This window comes from Giraffa tippelskirchi, chromosome 3 (assembly GCF_054371585.1).
Source record: "Giraffa tippelskirchi isolate mGirTip1 chromosome 3, T2T-mGirTip1v1.2.pri, whole genome shotgun sequence".
Taxonomy (NCBI): domain Eukaryota; kingdom Metazoa; phylum Chordata; class Mammalia; order Artiodactyla; family Giraffidae; genus Giraffa; species Giraffa tippelskirchi.
The window spans coordinates 181,990,031-182,008,386 of NC_137277.1; the positions used below are offsets into that span (position 1 = coordinate 181,990,031).

An 18,356-nucleotide genomic window follows, 5' to 3' on the forward strand; every position below is an offset into this window, starting at 1 on the left:
AAGTTCTCAACGAGCATTTCTTCACTTCACAAACTCCTTGTCTGCGGCTTGAGTGTCAGCTGTTGATTTGTCTCTTCCGGCAAGTTCCAGACTAGTCAGTGTAGAACTGGAACTCCTTCCAGGCTCCCTCGTGCTTCCTATGACCTCTGTGTGCATACGTGAATGGGTGTGTGTGTGTGTGTGCACGTGCATGTGTGTGTAGGTGCTTGCCTTTATGCCCATGGCCTCAAAGACCTGACTTTGGGAGAGGTCAGGAGAGTGCAAAGGATGGCAGAGAGGGCCAGAGGTTCAGACAGGGGCTCCACCTTAGGCTCCAGTCTCCTCACTGTGGAGGCCAACCATAGACCCCTCCTCTTCTCCTTGGCCCAACCCAGCCCACTCCCTCTCCTCACAGGGCCTCTTTCCTGACTCCTCTGCCGCTTTCCCCAGTCCTCTCAGAGGACTCTCAGGCACGGGCTGCCTTCTCTTCTTCATTGAGGTCTCAGCTGGAGAATCATCTCCTCAGATAAGACTTTTCTGACCGCCTTTGCTCAAGTTCCACTTCTTCCCACCCGTCTAGTCTCTAGCTGGGTGACTCCAAATGACTCTCCCATTTTATTTTTTTTCAGAGCACTCTCACATGTGAAATTGTCTTGTTGACTTGCTTGTTGGACATCTACCCTGTCTACAGTGTCAGAATGCTTGATCCCAGGATGCTTTCATAATATATCTATGTTACCCATAAGAGACGTGAGCCACGGGCTTCTAAGGAATTAGTCACAGACTATAAGGAATTGAGGTCTAATTATCATGTTATGGAGAAGAAGGTGGGCACAAGGACCCTGAAGTGAGAGGCAGGTTACTGGGTTTCTCACCCGGGGCCCCTTGGACCGCAAGGAGATCAAACCAGTCAATCCTAAAGGAAATTAATCCTGAATATTCATTAGAAGGACTGATGCTGAAGCTGAAGCTCCCATATTTTGGCCACCTGATGCAAAGAGCCAACTCATTGGAAAAGACTCTGATTCTGGGAAAGATTGAAGGCAGGAGAAGAAGGGGACGACAGAGGATGAGATGGTTGGATGGCATCACTGACTCAATGGACATGAGTCTGAGCAAGCTCCAGGATATGTGAAAGACAGGGAAGCCTCGCATGCTACAATCCATGGGGTTGCAAAGAGTTGGAGATGACTGAGTGACTGAAAAACAACAACAATCCAGGCTGAGGACTCTGAGCAAGGCAGTTGGACTGAGGGTGTTTGACATCTGGCCTTCTCTGTGACCATCAAATAAGACAGTGAACAAGAAAGGGCCTGTCCAAAGCACATGAAAAGATGCTCAACCTCACTAATTATTAGAGAAATGCAAATAAAAACTGGTCACACCAGTCAGAAGGACCATCATCAAAAAGTCTACAAACAATAAATGCTGGTGAGGGGGGGAGAAAAGGAAACCCTCATACACTGTTGGTGGGAATGCAAACTGGTACAGCCACTATGGAGTAGAGTATGGAAGTTCCTTAAAAAACTGAAAATAGAACTATTATATGACCCAGCAGTCCCACTCCTGGGCATAAACCCCCCAAAAAAGATAATTTGAAAAAATACATGCACTCCAATGTTCATTGCAGCACTATTCACAATGGCCAGGACATGGAAGCAACCTAAATGTCCACCAACAGAGGACTGGATAAAGAAGATGTGGTATATTTACAATGGAATATTACTGAGCCATCAAAAAGAACAAAACAATGCCATTTGCAGCAACATGGATGGATCTAGAGATTCTCATTGGAGAAGGAAATGGCAACCCACTCCAGTATTCTTGCCTGAAAACTCCCATGGACGGAGGAGCCTGGTGGGCTAAACCCCTTAGGGTTGCTAAGAGTGGGACATGACAGAGGGACTAACACACAGAGATTCTCATACTGAGTGAAGTCGGACAGAGAAAGACAAATATCATACGATACCACTTACATGTGGAATCTGAAAAAAAAAAAGGGTACAAATGAACTTATCTACAAAATAGAAATAGATTTACAGAGGTAGAAAATAAGCTTATGGTTGGGGGGAGGTATTGAGGGGGGGATAAACTGGAAGATTGGGAACTGACACACACACTACCATATATAAAACAGATAACTAATAAGGACTTACTGTGTAGCACAAGGAACTCTGCTCAGTGCTCTGTGATGGCCTGTGGGGTAGGGAGATCTTAAAAGGAGTGGATTTATGTGTTTGTATAGCAGTTTCACCTTTTCCCAGATTCACACTTGGGATTGGCACAACATTGTAGATTAATCATACTTCAATAAAAATTTTAAAAAAGGAAAATATGATGTTTAATGTCTGTACATATTTTATTCATGTGAAACTCAGTGGTGTCCACTCTTTGTGACCCCATGGACTATACAGTTCATGGAATTCTCCAGGCCAGAATACTAGAGTGGGTAGCCTTTCCCTTCTTCAGGGGGTCTTCCCAACCCAGGGATCGAACCCAGGTCTCCTATATTGCAGGCGGATTCTTTACCAGCTGAACCACAAGGGAATCTCAAGAATACTGGAGTGGGTAGCCTATCCCTTCTCCAGCAGATCTTCCCAAATCAGGAATCTAACTCGAGTCTTCTGCATTGCAGGTGGATTCTTTATCAACTAAGCTATCAGGGAAGCCCACTGATGAATATACAGTAATTTAATCAATGCTACTGATGGACTGATGCTGAAGCCGAAACTCCAATACTTTGGCCACCTGATTCGAAGAACTGACTCATTGGAAAAGATACGGATGCTGGGTGAGATTGAAGGCAGGAGGAGAAAGGATGACAGAGGATGAGATCATTGGATGGCATTACCAACTCGATGGACATGAGTTTGAGCAAGTTCCAGGAGTTGGTGATGTACAAGGAAGCCTGGCGTGCTGCAGTCCTTGGGGTTGCATAGAGTCGGACATGACTGAGCAACTGAACTCAACTGAATCAATGCTACATAACATTTATATTGCTTTCAGGTTTTTTTTTACCTATTGTAAATTATAATGCTTTTTTTCTTCTTCACTTTTTAAAAACATTTTTTGGAGTATAAGTTGATTTACAATGTTGTGTTTGTTTCTGCTGGACAACAAAGTGAATCAGTTGTGCATATACATGTGTCCACCTTTTTTGGATTCTTATCCCATGTGAGTCATTGCAGAGTGTTGAAGGGAGTTCCCTGTGCTAGCCTATAGATGATAATGCTTTTTTTCTTAAGAATAAAAACTCCAGTAGAGAAAGATGTGAACATTTCAAGGCTTTTATTCATGTACTAGATATCCCACTGAAGAAGTGAATATTATAAAAAATGTTCGCCAGTTTGGTTGGTGAAAATGAGATCTCATTAGTTATTTTGCATTTCTTGAATTTCTAGTGAATTTGAATATTTTAAATATGTTCATTGGCCACTTGTATTTCTTTTTTGGTGACTTCTCTACTTGTGTGTTCTTTTGCCCATTTCTATTGAAAGAAAGGAAGTGAATGTCAGTCAGTCATGTTTGACTCTTTGCACCCTCATAGGCTATCCATGGAATACTCCAGGCCAGAATACTGGAGTGGGTAGCCTTTCCCTTCTCCAGGGGATCTTCCCAACTCAGGGATCAAACCCAGAGTCTCCTGCATTGCAGGCGGATTCTTTATTTCTATTGAGGTGTTCCATTATTTTTCTTAGTTTGTAAGAGCTCTTATCTGTATAATATTAACCCTTTATCTATCATATATCCTGTAATGTTGGAAGGAGGGATAAAGACTTCTTTTTCTGCTTCTCCTGGTAAGTAAAATTAAGTCAAAGAAACATAATACAAAACTATATATGTAATGAGGTAGTCATTTTATTTTTAAAAGCACAAAAAAATGAAGGAACCCAATGAAAAAGTTAACGATTTTCTTTTTTATACTTTTTTCTATTTTTCCTTTTTTTTTCAGTGAATATATTTAAATTACAATTGGTGTGTGCTTTTCCACCCAATTAGATTTTAAGTTCCTAGGGGACAGAGATAATGATGCTTCACTTGTCCCCTGCAGTGGCTTACAACGGTGAATTAACATTTTTATTTTATTTGACTGTAAGAGCTTTACTCTCAGAGGTATTTTCTTGTTACTTTCACTGTGGAATTGGTTGGTTGCCCTGGGAAGCGGAGGAATTAAATAGTTGTTTAAGAGACTAATTTTAGAAGAGGCAGTGTGTGGGGCTCAGGATATAGCTAATGGAAGCAACCTTGGAAGCTGTCAATTAACATCTTCAGTTAACCTCCTCGCCTGGTCCCTCAAGCTCTCTCCGAGTCTTGCTCATGAAGCATAGAAACCCACTGACACCAGTCAGATACAGACATATCTGTGTCATTGTGTCACTCAGACCCCATTGTTAGACAAAATCCTACTAAAATAAAAACTTCCTTCTCTACTTTTTTTTTCCAGGAGATCCTTTTTAAAATACTTATTTATTTGGCTGCATCAGGTCTTAGTTGTGGCAGATGGGTTTAGTTGCTCTGAGGTATGTGGGATCCTAGTTCCCTGACCAGGGATTGAACCCATGTTCTCTGCATAGCAAGGTGGATTCTTAACCACTGGACTATCAGGGAAGTCCCTTTACTTTATAATAATAATAATAATAAAAATCAGTCTCAGAGCCATCCCTGTAGTCACTAATGGTCTAATGATGAAAAAACACAGGACTTTAGATTTGTGGTCTCAGCAGCTAGAGAAATTGGCACTCGACACCACCACCCTCCTGGTTTTCCATTGTTACATGGTGTTTCCAATACAGGGTAAAAAGGGCATTTCTGGGATTATTTTGCACCTAGACTTGGTACAAAGGTGGCAAATAGCATCCCATCATAGTCTGAGGAAGCACTGAGCTATTGCAGTGGGTGGTCAGGGGTGGTTTCAGTTGAGTTTTCTGCAAATGGGCAAAGGCAACTGTTAAGTAATATGGCAAAGTTGCTGAGAAATGATATTTCATTTCACAAAGTTGGGGTTCACAGTTGCTAGCATATTAGGATCAACTCTCCTAATGTTTTTGCCTCAAATGAAAATGAGTTAGAGGTCAAGCTCTTTGAGGATAAGCTCCAAGTGAGGACAGCGAGCTATTGGATGTTCAGTGCCTTTTGTGCTTTAGGCAGCAAAGCTGGTCATTGGAAGACTGGTGTATGGCTTCACCTGGAAGGGCCATCTCTCCTGAGTAACAGTAGAAAAGTGCCCTGGTAGAAAAGTGCTCCTTGGGACTCCCCTGGTGGTCCAGTGGATGAGACTCCATGCTCAGGGGGCCCGAGTTCAGTCCCTGGCCGGGGAACTAAGATCCCACATACCACAATTAAGTCCATGTGCCACAACTACTGAGCCTGTGTGTGCCAGCAAAGACCCAGCATAGCCAAAATAGATTAAAAAACTAAGTATTTTTTTAAAAAGAAAGAAAGAAAAGTGCTCCTTGACATTATTATTGGTCAACTCTCAAAAAAAGAGCGTGGTGGGGAAGAGAGGTGGAGTCAGTCAAAGCCTAGACAACTTCAGAGGCAGTTGGGGACTTCTCCAGGTGCGCCATTCAGCAGGGAGAGGCCCTGTTTATCAACTTTCAATTTTTTTTTTTTTTTGGCCACATTCCACAGTATGTGAGACTTTAGCTCCCTGACTAGGGATTGAACCCATGCCCTCCGCATTAAAAGGCAGAGTTTTAACCACTGGACAACTGGGGAAGTCCTTGCATGCTGGTAAGTTGCTTCAGAACGTGTCTGACTCGTTGCACCCCTATGAACTGTAGCCCACCAGGTTCCTCTGACCATGGGATTCTCCAGGCAAGACTATGGAATGGGTTGCCATTTTCTCCTCCAGGCTGCTACTGCTGCTAAGTCGCGTCAGTCGTGTCCGACTCTGTGCGACCCCATAGATGGCAGCCCACCAGGCTCCCCTGTCCCTGGGATTCTCCAGGCAAGAACACTGGAGTGGGTTGCCATTTCCTTCTCCAATGCAGGAAAGTGAAAAGTGAAAGTGAAGTCGCTCAGTCGTGTCCGACTCTTAGCGACCCCATGGACTGCAGCCTACCAGGCTTCTCTGTCCATGGGATTTTCCAGGCAAGAGTACTGGAGTGGGTCGCCAGTGCTTTCTCCGTCTCCTCCACAGGATCTTCCCAAACCAGGTATCCAACCCACTAGCGCCCCCTGGGGGAAGTCCCTATCCACCTTCAATTCTAACGACACACAATATGGTTGCCTGACCCTTCTGGTGGGCTTCCCATAATGTTTTTCCTCCTTCTCCTCCTACACTCTCCCCTCAACATCTCCCTCCATATGACTTGCTGGAACCCCTTTTATTACTGTATTTGGAGGAAAAAAAAGTATAATATTTTCAAATAAATCACTGTGTTCAACCAGAGGAAAAAAAGGGGGGAGGGGGGGTGTTTGTCCAGAGGACTCTCCACACACCACTGTCCCTGGCAATTACCCCCAGGACCCGGAGTGAGACTGGGAGGGTGTGGGGAGGTGGGCACTTTAACACTTTATCCTTTGGACCAGAGATTCTCAAACATTACCATGAAGACACCTCAATTGGGGAAAGCTCATGAAAGTTAAGAAACTCTATATCCATACTGCTTGGATCTTTTACAGTAAGAATGTATTCTCAAAATCCTTGAGTTTTAAGAAAAGGTACCAATCTTAGCTATCATTATTATTCATTAATCATTGAGACTATAAATAAACTTGGCATCAAGTACATTGAGGGCACAGACCTGGTTGGAATTCCAGCTCCAGTGCTCACTAGCTGGGTGAACCGACTCTATGCCAATTTCTTCATCTGTAAAATGGGGACAACAGCGCCCCCTACCTTTTGCAGTTATTGTGAGGTTTAAAACGAGAGACAGAGAATGCATCAGCCCTCAGCAATGCAAAGCAGCAATTATTACTCTGAATTTGATCACTGGGTATCCTGCAGTTCTGCTTTCACCACGGAAGGGAGATGGGATGAGGGGTGTGGCTGTGTCCTTCTCCTGCCTGCTCCAGCATCCATTCAGCTGCTGTCCTCTGCAGGTAAAGGTCCAGGGCCAGGAATAATGTGAAGACAAATGCTGTCCTCTCCTGGCTAGTTCTACTTGAGCAGAGGGTTGACGAGCACAGCGTACCCTCTAGCTTTAATTCTGAGAGCTCAACTCTGCTCCCTGTGCCTGGGCAGGCGAAATAGTCTCTTGGCCCTCCTCCTTCGCCAAGGTGTCACCAGGCTAATTTTGCACACTGGGGACAACAGATACAGAACCCAGAGCCTAATCCCTCTGTAAGTCCCATCGAAATGTTTGAGACCTGAAAAAAAAATGCATTGGCTCCAAAGTTCAGGGAAAAATATCTGTGCCATCAAAACCAACAATCTATTTCAAATGCAATATTTTTAAATGTCATTAAAAATCAAGGACTTCCTAAGACTCTGAGCTCCCAATGCAGGTGGCCCAGGTTCAATCCTTGGTCAAGGAATGAGATCCCACATGCCACCAAGAGTTCACCTGCCACAACTAAAGATCCTGCATGCTACGACAAAGAGCGCAGATCCCTTGTGCTGCAACTAAGGCCTGGGGCAGCCAAATAAATAAACAAAATTAATATATTTAATATATTTTTTAAAATTATTTTTAGAAGTCATTAAAAACCATATATAATGTGAGACCCTTTTACTGATTCATGATGGGGTGGAGGAGACAAAAAAATCATTCCTAGAGTCTAAGACATCTTAAAATGTCTGAAAGGTGAGTTTGCTTATGGTCAGAGACGAGAAGAGGAAGGCAGGAAAACACCTGCCATTTATTTAGCAGCTACTGAAGGCCAGATGCTGTGCCAAGCGCTCTGCCTATGTAGCCTCACAGCAAAATTATGAAATACGTTCTATTATCACACCCATTTTACAGGTGAGGAAACTGAGCCAGTTAGTGGTAGACCTATGATTCGTACTGTAACCGAACAGGAATGATCACAGTGCACTTTGTCACCAGCTAGCCATGTGACCTTAGATAGTAAAAAAAAAAAAAGAAGTCTCAAACTTTTATAGCACATTGCAGTGTAAGTGCATGATCTCACCTTATTTAATCTCTCCTCCTATAGTATTATCCTTATTTTACAGATGGTGAAATAGACTCAAGGTCACATAGATATTAAAAGGTAGTACCTAGGTTTTCTGGCTTAAGGCAGTGGATTATTTTTGAAAGGACATGCATGAAATTTGAAATCAGAGAAATCTTGTTTTGAATCCTGGCTACACAGGCAATAGCAACTTGAATAAGAGATTTCCTCAGCTGAGCCTCAGTGTCCTCATTTCTGTAAAATGGGGATAACAATGCTAATAGAAAAGGGGTGGGTTACCATGGAGTGGACAAACCAGCCTGAGTACTTAATCCCTGGGCCGCTCTGCCCCTTGGGCCTCAAGTTTTCTTTTCTTCTGGAGCCTCTTTTTCCTGAAGCGTAAGATTTGTGTATTGCGCAAAGGTTATCTGAGGGCCCTGCCAGTTTTAACTGCCTATGATTCTGTGACTTATCTGTTATGCATACAACCTACCATAAAGCAATATTGGTCCCAATTTCAGTCCTTTGTGGGGATTTTTTGTTTGTTTGTTTTTTCTGCTTTGGTTTGGTTTTACAGTAGGTCCTTGTTAGTTATCTATTTTATTTCTTATTTTATTTTATTATTATATATATATATTTGGTTGCGCCACACAACATTTTAGTTCCCTGGCCAGGGATCGGATTCATGACCCCTGCATTGGAAACAGAGTCTTAACCATTTGGCTGCCAGGGAAGTCCCCGATTTTCTGTTTTAAATACAGCAGTGTGTACATGTCAATCCCAAACTCCCAATCTATCCCCTCACCCTTTCCCCTGGTAACCATAAATCCGTTCTCTGTGAGTTTGTTCTTGTTTTGTAAATAAGTTCATTTGGACTTTTTTTTTTTAGATTTGCATATAAGCTATCGGAGTAGGAAATGGCAACCCACTCCAGTATTCTTGCCTGGAGAACCCCATGGACAGAGGAGCCTGGTGGGCTATAGTCCATGGGGTCTCAAAGAGTCGAATACGACTGAGCGACTAAATAACAAAAACAATAATAAGCTATCAGTTTTGATGCTAAGCAATGATCCCAAACGCTTCAGTTATAACTCCTCCTCTGTAAACCACTGCCCTCCAAAACACAACAGGTTAACTTGTTAAAACCGACCCCTTGTGTTAGCTGGTAAATCCGCTGAGGAAGAGATAGGCTACCCACTCCAGTATTCTTGTGCTTCCCTTGTGGCTCAGCTGGTAAAGAATCTGCCTGCATTGTGGGAGACCTGGGTTCGATCCCTGGGTTGGGAAGACCCCCTGGAGAAGGGAAAGGCTACCCACTTCAGTATTCTGGCCTGGAGAATGCCATGGACTATACAGTCCATGGGGTCGCAAAGAGTGAGACACGACTGAGTGACTTTCACTTCACTTCACTTCACTTGTGTTAGCATGTGGATTGCCATCTCTTCGCAGCAGCTCCAAGAGGCAGGATGTCATTCTTCAGGGAAATGTTTGCCTCCCACATTGGCTCCCACGGAAAGAACTTGTGGGCTTGTCTGCAGTTAGAGGCTGAGGGATAAATGCCGTGTAGCTTCCAGTTTGTGTGGGAGGAGATGAAACCAGCAAGTTGGCACCCAATCCAAGTTCTTGGCTAAGGATGGTACAGGTAGAAACCCCACTGCTTTATGCAAAGCAAGGGTGATGGCTATCTGATTGGGTGTCTCAAAGGTCTGCACTTCAGGAAGAGACTCAGATTCTGAAAAAAACTGACAGGTGCTGTGGAATTTTTTTAAAATTTAACTCCAGTTTTAGATTATAGATGTATACAGTTCAGAAAAGTTTGAAGTAAAGAGAGAGAAAAAAAGTAGTACTCACAATCCCAAGAGGACCCATCAAAGGGTATGGTGGATAAGATGGCTGAGTACAAACTTGGTCTTGCCACTTCCCAGCTGTGGGATCTTGGGGAGTTTTGTGTCCCCTCTGAATTTCATTTTCCTCATCCGCAAAATGGATATAACGGTAATAGTACCTACTTTACAGGGACTATGGGCTTCCCTCATAGCTCAGTTGGTAAAGAATCTGCCTGCATTGAAGGAGACCCAGGTTCGATTCCTGGGTCTGGGAGATCCCATCCCCTGGAGAGCAAATGGCAACCCACTCCAGTATTCTTGCCTGGAGAATCCTGTGGACACAGGAGCCCGGCAGGCTACAGTTCATGGGGTCGAAAGAGTGGGACATGACTTAGCGACTAAGCCACCACTACAGGGACTATGAAAATCAGAGGAGGTGTTTTCATTTTATTTTTCAAACGGGTGTTAAAAGGACAACATATGTCAAGCAAGAAGCATAAGCACAGTATATCATAAGTACTCAGAAAACAAATGTTAGCTCTTCTTGACTATTTTCCTTTGTTTGCATGTTTTTATATACTTTTCCTTTTTTTTGGCTGCACCTCACAGCTTGTGGGATCCTAGTTCCCTGACCAGGGATTGAACCCAGGCAGTGAAAGCGTGGAGTTCTAACCACCAAACAACCCCTGAATTCCCTCACTTGGCGTTCTTAAAATTGTCTACAAGTTTACAAGTTTTTGTGAGCTGGCACCAGCCCCTGGCCCCACCCCCATGATCTCCCAACATCCGTATCCCTCTGCCCCACCATCCCCTCATCCTCTCAGCTCCAGCCACGCTGGCCTCATCCTTTTGCTCACATACATGACCTGTGCATCCAGCTCAGGGCCGGTGAACTTTTCATCCTCTGCTGCTGGAATGTTCTTCTGGACATCCACATAGCTCTCTCCCATGCTGCCTTAGGTCTCCAGTCAAATGTCACTTTATTTGACAGTTCTTCTCTGCTACCCCTTAAGTATCTCCCTCCCCCATCCTCTCTACTCCTTTATTCTGCTTTGTTATTCTCCGTAACCCTTGTTATTTTCTGGAATATGTATTTCTTTGTTCATGAGTCTGCCTGTCACCTTCTACTTCTACCAGCTGCCTGGCTCTTAGACACTGACAGCTCTGAACAATGTCAGTGTTCCTCCCGTGGCCAGCCGTCACCCCCACTTACAATCTTAGGCTCAAACAGCACACCCTCCGCCCACTAACTCTCTCACCCAGCCTCCTCAGCTGAGCTCCCTGTCTTGCTATTTTTAGCAACATTTTCAGCTTTCCCTGAGCAGCTTCCAGCAGCCCTCAACTCTGAGTTCACAGTACAAAACAGAGCGATCCCCGCTGTCCTCAGTGCCTACCTGGTGCAGCCCTGGTGACTCCCCAGGAGGCCAGGAAAATCAGCACCTCCAGCAGCCTCATCCTGGGGTTTCGCCTGATGGGAGCTGGTGGGTTCTCCTCGAGCTTTTGTTCAAGCCACAGACTTCCTAGCTAGGTATTGGTAGCTGCGTGTCAGAGCAGAACTTCCTGTCCAGTCAGCAGCTGTTCCCAGACACTCGGGGCATCTGGCTCCTCTGGCTTTTCTTCCTTTGCCCAGGGGGGTGTGAGCGGGGTTTGCCCCGGGAGTTGCACTTGCCAGGCCTTTGGACTCTCACGTAAGAAGCAGCACCAGTCCTTCCAGTTCCTCAGAGCGTGTCGGTCCAGTCGGCAACTGGATTCCCTAGGAAACTCACTCAGCTGCTGTCACCGACCAGCAAAAATCCGCTTTCGGAGTTTTCACGCTGCCCCACCCCAGGAGAACAAACAGACCGTAGAAAATGTCCGGCCTTTGCCATCAAAGGAACTTAAGTGCTTGTTGGAGATTGAGCTGCTTGACCACAAATGAACCCAGACCAAGAGTCATCTGCTCATTCATGCCAGAAACCCTGTCCTGGGGAGATAGAGGGACCCAAGGCCAACACTCTGCCCTCAAGAGGAAGAAGCAAGCCGCTGGACTGCAGTTCTGCATGACAGGTGGTTTGACAAGCCCAGAGAAGGGAGCTCACCCTCTGAGGAAAGCGAGAGGGCTTCTGGGAGGAGGTGACATGGCTTCGTCTCTTCTTTGATTGTGAAAATTTGCCAATATAAACAGAAGTAGAGAGAACAATGTAAGGAGCCCTGGTATCCATCCTCCCGCAAGAGCAGTTATGAACTCACAGCCAACCTTACTTCATCTGTACCCCCACCCCAACCCCAAAAGATCATTTTTAAATTCCAGAGATATATCATTTTGCCCGTAAACACTTTAGTATACATCTCTAAAAGATAAGAACTTTTTTTTTTTTAGAATTTTTTAAAAACAGCATAGAGGATCTAAAAACAATTAATAGTGTTACTGACCCTCCTCCTTGGATTTATTTTTCTTTTTTTTAATTTAGTTATTTTAATTGGAGGATAATTGCTTTACAATATTGTGATGGTTTTTGCCATACATCAGTATGAATCAGCCATAGGCATACATGTGTCCCCTCTTTTCTGAACCCCACTCCCACCTTCCTCCCTTTGTTGTTCGTTGTTCAGTCACTAAGCCGTGTCCAACTCTTTGTGACTCCATGGAGTAAAAGCATGCCAGGCCTCCCTGTCCTTCACTATCTCCCTGAGTTTGCTCAAGCTCATGTCCATTGAGTCAATGATGCCATCCAACCATCTCATCCTCTGTCATCCCCTTCTCCTCCTACCCTCAATCTTTCCCAGCATCAGGGTCTTTTCCATTGAGTCGGCTCTTCACATCAGGTGGCCAAAGCATTAGAGCTTCAGCTTCAGCATCAGTCCTTCCAATGAATATTCAGGGATGATTTCCTTTAGGATTGACTGGTTTGATCTCCTTGCAGTCCAAGGGACTCTCAAGAATCTTCTTCAGCACCAGAGTTTGAAAGAATCAATTCTTCGACACTCAGCCTTCTTTATGGTCCAACTCTCATATCCATACATGACTACTGGAAATACTATAGCTCTGACTATATGGACCTTTGTCGGTAAAGTGATGTCTCTGCTTTTTAATACACTGTCTAGGTCGGTCATAGCTTTTCCTCCAAGGAGCAAGTGTCTTTTAATTTAATAGAAATTGATAAGGGACCAGACGAGAGATTCAAGCAAGACTTTACTGGGACTTGTGCTGCATCATAACAAAATGAAAACAAGAAACTGCTGCCTTGGCTCACTCCCAGGAGGGCGGGCTGGTTCTTTAAGCGGAATGAGGTCAGGGGCAGACGGTTGGACTGGAGGGGTGCTTAGACAGTCTGCCCACTCCTTGGTGGTGCCGTGTGCAGGGGTCGTACACAGTACTCAGCTTTTGCTCCCAGCACCTCAGAAGTTTGTGGCCTTTTTGTATCTTATTTTTCATAACTGGCCCAACTACTCATACTTGCAGTTTGTTTTCATCCCTTTTAGTTTCTCTGTATTCTGTTACTCAAGGAGGCATTTACCCAGGTAAAAGTGCAAGCACTCCAGTAGAGGGTCCCAGGTCCCAGCCTATCTCGGTAGTAATTCCTAGTAACTATACCACCAGGGAGATAACTTGGTCAGTGTTTAAACTTTCCTGATTTTCTCATAGCATTTTTTAAAATTTTAATTTAAATTTTTTAAAAACTTATGCTAAAACTGGAAGGAACTTTTTGGCTAACCAAATACAATTGATTTGCTCAAATCAGGATCCAAATCAGGCCCACACATTGCGTGCAGTTGATCTGTCTCTTTAAGTCTCTCTTAATTTTAGACTTTTCCCCCTCCCTGCTTTTTTCTTTTTCCTTGTTAAGGAACTAGGTCATTTGTCTTGTGAAATTTTACACGTTCTGGAGTGTTTAGCTGATTGCTTCTTGGTGGTGTCATTTTAGTTGTTCTTTTGTTCTCCATATTGCCTATAAACTGGTAGTTAGATCTAAAGTTTTGATGACATTTAGCTTTGAATTTTTTGGCAAGATGACGTCTCATGTGGTCTTGTGTCCTACCTGTTGCACTGCAGAGCAAAGGCACATATTTGTATGGTTGTCCCACCGGCTTAATCTTAATGTGCAGGCAGGCCTGCATGCTCAGTTGCTCAGTCAGTCTGACTCTTTGGGCTTCCCAGGTGGCCCTAGTGATAAAGAACCCACCTGCCAATGCAGGAGACATAACAGATGTGGGTTTGATCCCTGGGCTGGGAAGATCCCCTGGAAGAGGGCACTGCAACCCACTCCATATTCTTGCTGGGGTAATCCCATAGACAGAGGACCTGGCGTGCTGCAGTCCATAGGGTCACAAAGAGTAAGAGATGACTGAAGTGACTTAGCGCGCATGCACGTCTGACTCTGAGACCCCGTGGACTGTGCCACACCGCGCTCCTCTGTCCGTGGGATTATCCCAGCAAGAATACTGGAATGGGCGGCCATTTCCTCCTCCAGTGGATCTTCCTGACCTATGGGTCAGACTCGGGTCTTCTGTAGCTCCTGCATTGGCAGGCAGATTCTTTACCACTGAGCCATCTAGGAAGGCCAACCTACAGGCATACCTCAGAGACACTGAGGGTTATATTTCAGATCACCACAATAAAGCGAAAATCAAAACAAGGCAGTCATATGAAATTTTTGGTTTCCCGGTGCTTGTAAAAGTTACGTTTACACTACACTGTAGTCTACTTAGTGTGCAATAGAATTATGTTTTTAAAATGTACAGACCTTAATTTTTTTTGGCCTTGCAGCACAGTATGTGGGATCTTAGTTTTCATTGAGCCCATGCCCTCTGGATTGGGAGCTCAGAGTCTCTTCTTTTTTAATGTATTTACTTTTGACTGCACTGGATATTTATTAATTTGCTTGGGCTTTCTTTAGTTGCGGCAAGCAGGGGCTACCCTTCATTGTGGTGCTCCAGCTTCTCACTGCGGTGGCTTCTCTTGTTGCGTGGCTCAGTAGTTATGGCACAAGGGCTTAGTTGCTCCAAGGCATGAAGAATCTTCCTGGACTGGGATTGAACCCACGTGTCCTGCACTGGCAGGCAGATTCTTATCCTCTACGCCACCAGGGAAGTCTGTGAGCTCAGAGTCTTAACCACTGGACCACAAGGGAACTCCCTTAAAAATGTACATATCTTAATTTAAAATACATTATTGCTAAAAAATAAAAAATTAACCATCATTTGAGCCTTCAGTGAGTTGTAATCTTTTTTGCTGGCGGAGAATCTTGCCTCCATGTTGATGACCGCTGACTGATCTGGATAGTGGTTCTTGAAGTTTGGGGTGGCTGTGACAATTTCTTAAAAATAAGATAACAATAAACTTTGCCTCATAAACTGACTCTTCAGTTGAACATTTAGAGGCCATTGTAGGGTTATTATTGTCATTCGGTTGCTGTCGTGTCCAACTCTTTGCCACCCCATGAATTACAGCTCACCAGGCTTCCCTGTCCTTCACTATCTCTGCGAGTTTGCTCAAATTCAGGTCCACTGAGTCAGTGAGTCTATGTAGGGTTATTAATTGGCTCCATATCAATATTGTTGTATCTCAGAGTACAGGGAAGCCAGAGGAGGGAAAGAGTTGGGGAAACAGCTGGTCAATGGAGCAGTCAGAACACACACAACACACACAGAACACACAGTCATTTATGGAGTAAGTTCTCTGTCTTACATTGGCATGGCTCATGCCGCCCCAAAACAATCGCAGTAGTAACATTATCAAAGATCACTTATTGTCACGGATCACTGTAACAAATATAATGATAATGAAAATGTTTGAAGTATTGTGAAAATTATCAAAATATAACACAGAGACACAAAATGACAAATGCTGTTGGACAAATGGCACCAATAGACTTGCTTGACATAGTGCTGCCAAAGACCAATTTGTAAAAAACTCATTATCTGTAAAGTGCAATAAAGTGAAGGGCAATAAAATGAGGTCTGCTTGCATTTCTCTAAAGACGATATACAGATGGCCAGGAGGTACATGAAAAGATTCTCAACATTGCTAAGCATTAGCCAAGTGCCCATCAATGGATGACTGGCTTAAGAAAACATGGTGTATATATGGAATATTACAATAGAATATTATTCAGCCATAAAAATAATGAAATATTGCCATTTGCAGAAACATGGATAGACCTAGAAAATGTTATGCTGTGAAGTACGTCAGAAAGAAAAAGACAAATACTTTATGATATCACTTATATGTGGTGTCTGAAAAAACGGTACAAATGAATCTATATGCAAAACAGAAACAGACTCACAGACATAGAAAACAAATTTATGGTTACCAAAGGGGAGCGGGAAGGGGGAGGACAAATTAGAAATATGGGATTAATGGATACAAACTACTATGCACAAAATAGATAAGCAACAAGGATTTACTGTTTGGCGCAGAGAATTATACCCAATATCTTGCAAAAACATATAATGGAATATAATCTGCAAATGAATAAATAAAATCATTGTGTTGTACTCCTGAAACTAACACAATATTGTAAATCAACTGTACTTCAATTAAAAAATAAAAAGACTAAAGCCCCATTTGTGTTCAGGCCATGCACCACCCCACAGAAAAGGAGGGCATCAAAATAACCACCAAGGTGAATTTTCTGCCAGTGCAGAGAGAAGAAGGGTCAGGGACCAACTGCTTTTGATTTAACACAAATAAGGCAGAATGGCTTTTCTTACACCTGAGCCTATGGCCTAATTCACAACCACTGGACAGTATCTGGGCTTCCCAGATGGCTCAGTGGTAAAGAACCCGTCTGCCAGTTCAGGAGACCCGGAGACATGGGTTTGATACCTGGGTTGAGAAAATCCCCTGGAGAAGGGAATGAGAAGGGTTACTCACTCCAATATTCTTGCCTGGAGAATCCCATGGACAGAGGAGCCTGGCGGACTATGGGCCAGAGGGTCACAGAGTCGGACACGACTGAGTGGCTGAGCACACACACATGGACAGTGTCTAGGGCACATCCAGATACGCTTGGAAGGTAACCCGTGAGACAAGTGGGGAAGAACGTCATGGAAGGAGGAGTCTAGGGCAGGCAGCTCACTGCGGGCTAAGCAGAGAGTTGGCAACAACTAGGCTTGAAATTGGGCTTCTCTGGTGGCTTAGACGGTGAAGAATCTGCCTCCAATGCAGGAGACCTGGGTTGGATCCCTGGGTCAGGAAGGTCCCCTGGAGAAGAGAACGGCTACCCGCTCCAGTATTCTTGCTTGGAGAATTCTGTGGAGAGAGGAGCCTGGTGGGCTACAGTCCATGGGGTTGCAAAGAGTCGGACACGACTGAGCGACTAATACTTTCATTTTACTTTCACAGGCTTGAAACTGGAACAACGGGGAGATCTCTGAGAGAGCCTAGGTGCTCCTTGTAAACCCCCTGAGTCTTACTCAGCTTTTGGCTGGAGGCAGGGGCTTTTTTGTTGTTGTTTATCTATTTATATATTTATTTTTGGCTGTCCCGGGTGTTCGTTGCTGCGCACGGGCTTTTCTCTACTTGCAGCGAGCTGGGGCTCCTCTCTAATTTCAGTGCACAGGCTTCTCAATGTGGTGGCTTCTCTTGTTTCCAAGCACAGGCTCTAGGCACTAGGGCTTCAGTAGTTGCCGCTTGTAGACTCGAGTTGTTGCAGCTCCCAGGCTCTAGAGCACAGTCTCAGTAGCTGTGGCAAACAGGCTTAGTTGCTCAGCAACATGTGGATCTTCCTGGACCAGAGATCGAACCCGTGTCCCCTGCTCTGGCAGGAAGATTCTCAACCAGTGGACCACCAGGGAAGTCCACAGGGGCTTCTTTTAAGTACCTCAACTTTTTGGTCACTATTACCACCACTAACCCATAAGGTCTCTTTTCACAAATAGAAAAGGGTACCCTGGAAATTTCCTGGTGGTCCAGTAATTAGGACTCCATGCTTCCCCTGCAGGGGCCTGGGCTCGATCCCTGGTTGGGGAACTGAGATCCCACAAACCGTGTGGCATAGCCAGGAAAAAAAAAAGGAAAAGTTACCCCAATAGGTCTCAGAATGAAGCCAAGAAGGTTTCAGGCCCCACTCAGCCCTCTGCCAGGAGCCAGTTACCTAAATAATAATGGTGTCTCCCTGGGCTCAGACTGGCCCACTGGATCTGGGTTAGCTGGAATAGGTAAATGATGCAGAGAAATTTGAAGCATTTGGACCTTGCCTTCTTAAGTACAAAACAGCTGCTCTACTTCAAATTGCCCAAAGTGCTTATTTGATTCTTGGTAATTGTCATCTCCAGAAAATCCCTATCACTCTTAAGAGAAAACTGTGTAGTATGAAAACTGATAAAGGCAGGCATTCTTCATGTTTTTGCTGTTGCCTTTTAGTTCTATCTCTTCAGTGATGCATATAAAACAAATACCCTGATAGGAATGAGGGGGTCAGCCCTTCAGTGACCAGGATGTTTGTCCATTCTTGGCCTCAGGGCCCCTGGAAACCCAGGCTGCCGCTGTGATTGGCCTGGGGTTCA

At 44.4% G+C, this 18,356-nt stretch overlaps 1 protein-coding gene across 8 annotated transcripts in view; it reads right to left on the bottom strand.

Moving 5' to 3' along the window:
• Positions 1-11,735, bottom strand: part of SMPDL3B (sphingomyelin phosphodiesterase acid like 3B) — a 30,171-nt gene extending 18,436 nt beyond the window's left edge. For 3 of the 8 annotated variants that reach the window (XM_081586264.1, XM_081586265.1, XM_081586263.1), the window contains exon 1: positions 11,261-11,735. In XM_081586264.1, the coding sequence (XP_081442390.1) occupies positions 11,261-11,321 (61 nt within the window). In that variant the 5' untranslated portion in view covers positions 11,322-11,735. Of the gene's footprint in view, positions 1-6,728; positions 6,806-9,357; positions 9,586-9,891; positions 10,102-10,727; positions 11,061-11,260 lie in introns of those variants that run through there. The other 5 variants (XM_081586269.1, XM_081586262.1, XM_081586266.1 and 2 more) reach the window with 5 other exon arrangements.
• Positions 11,736-18,356: the final 6,621 nt, after the last annotated feature.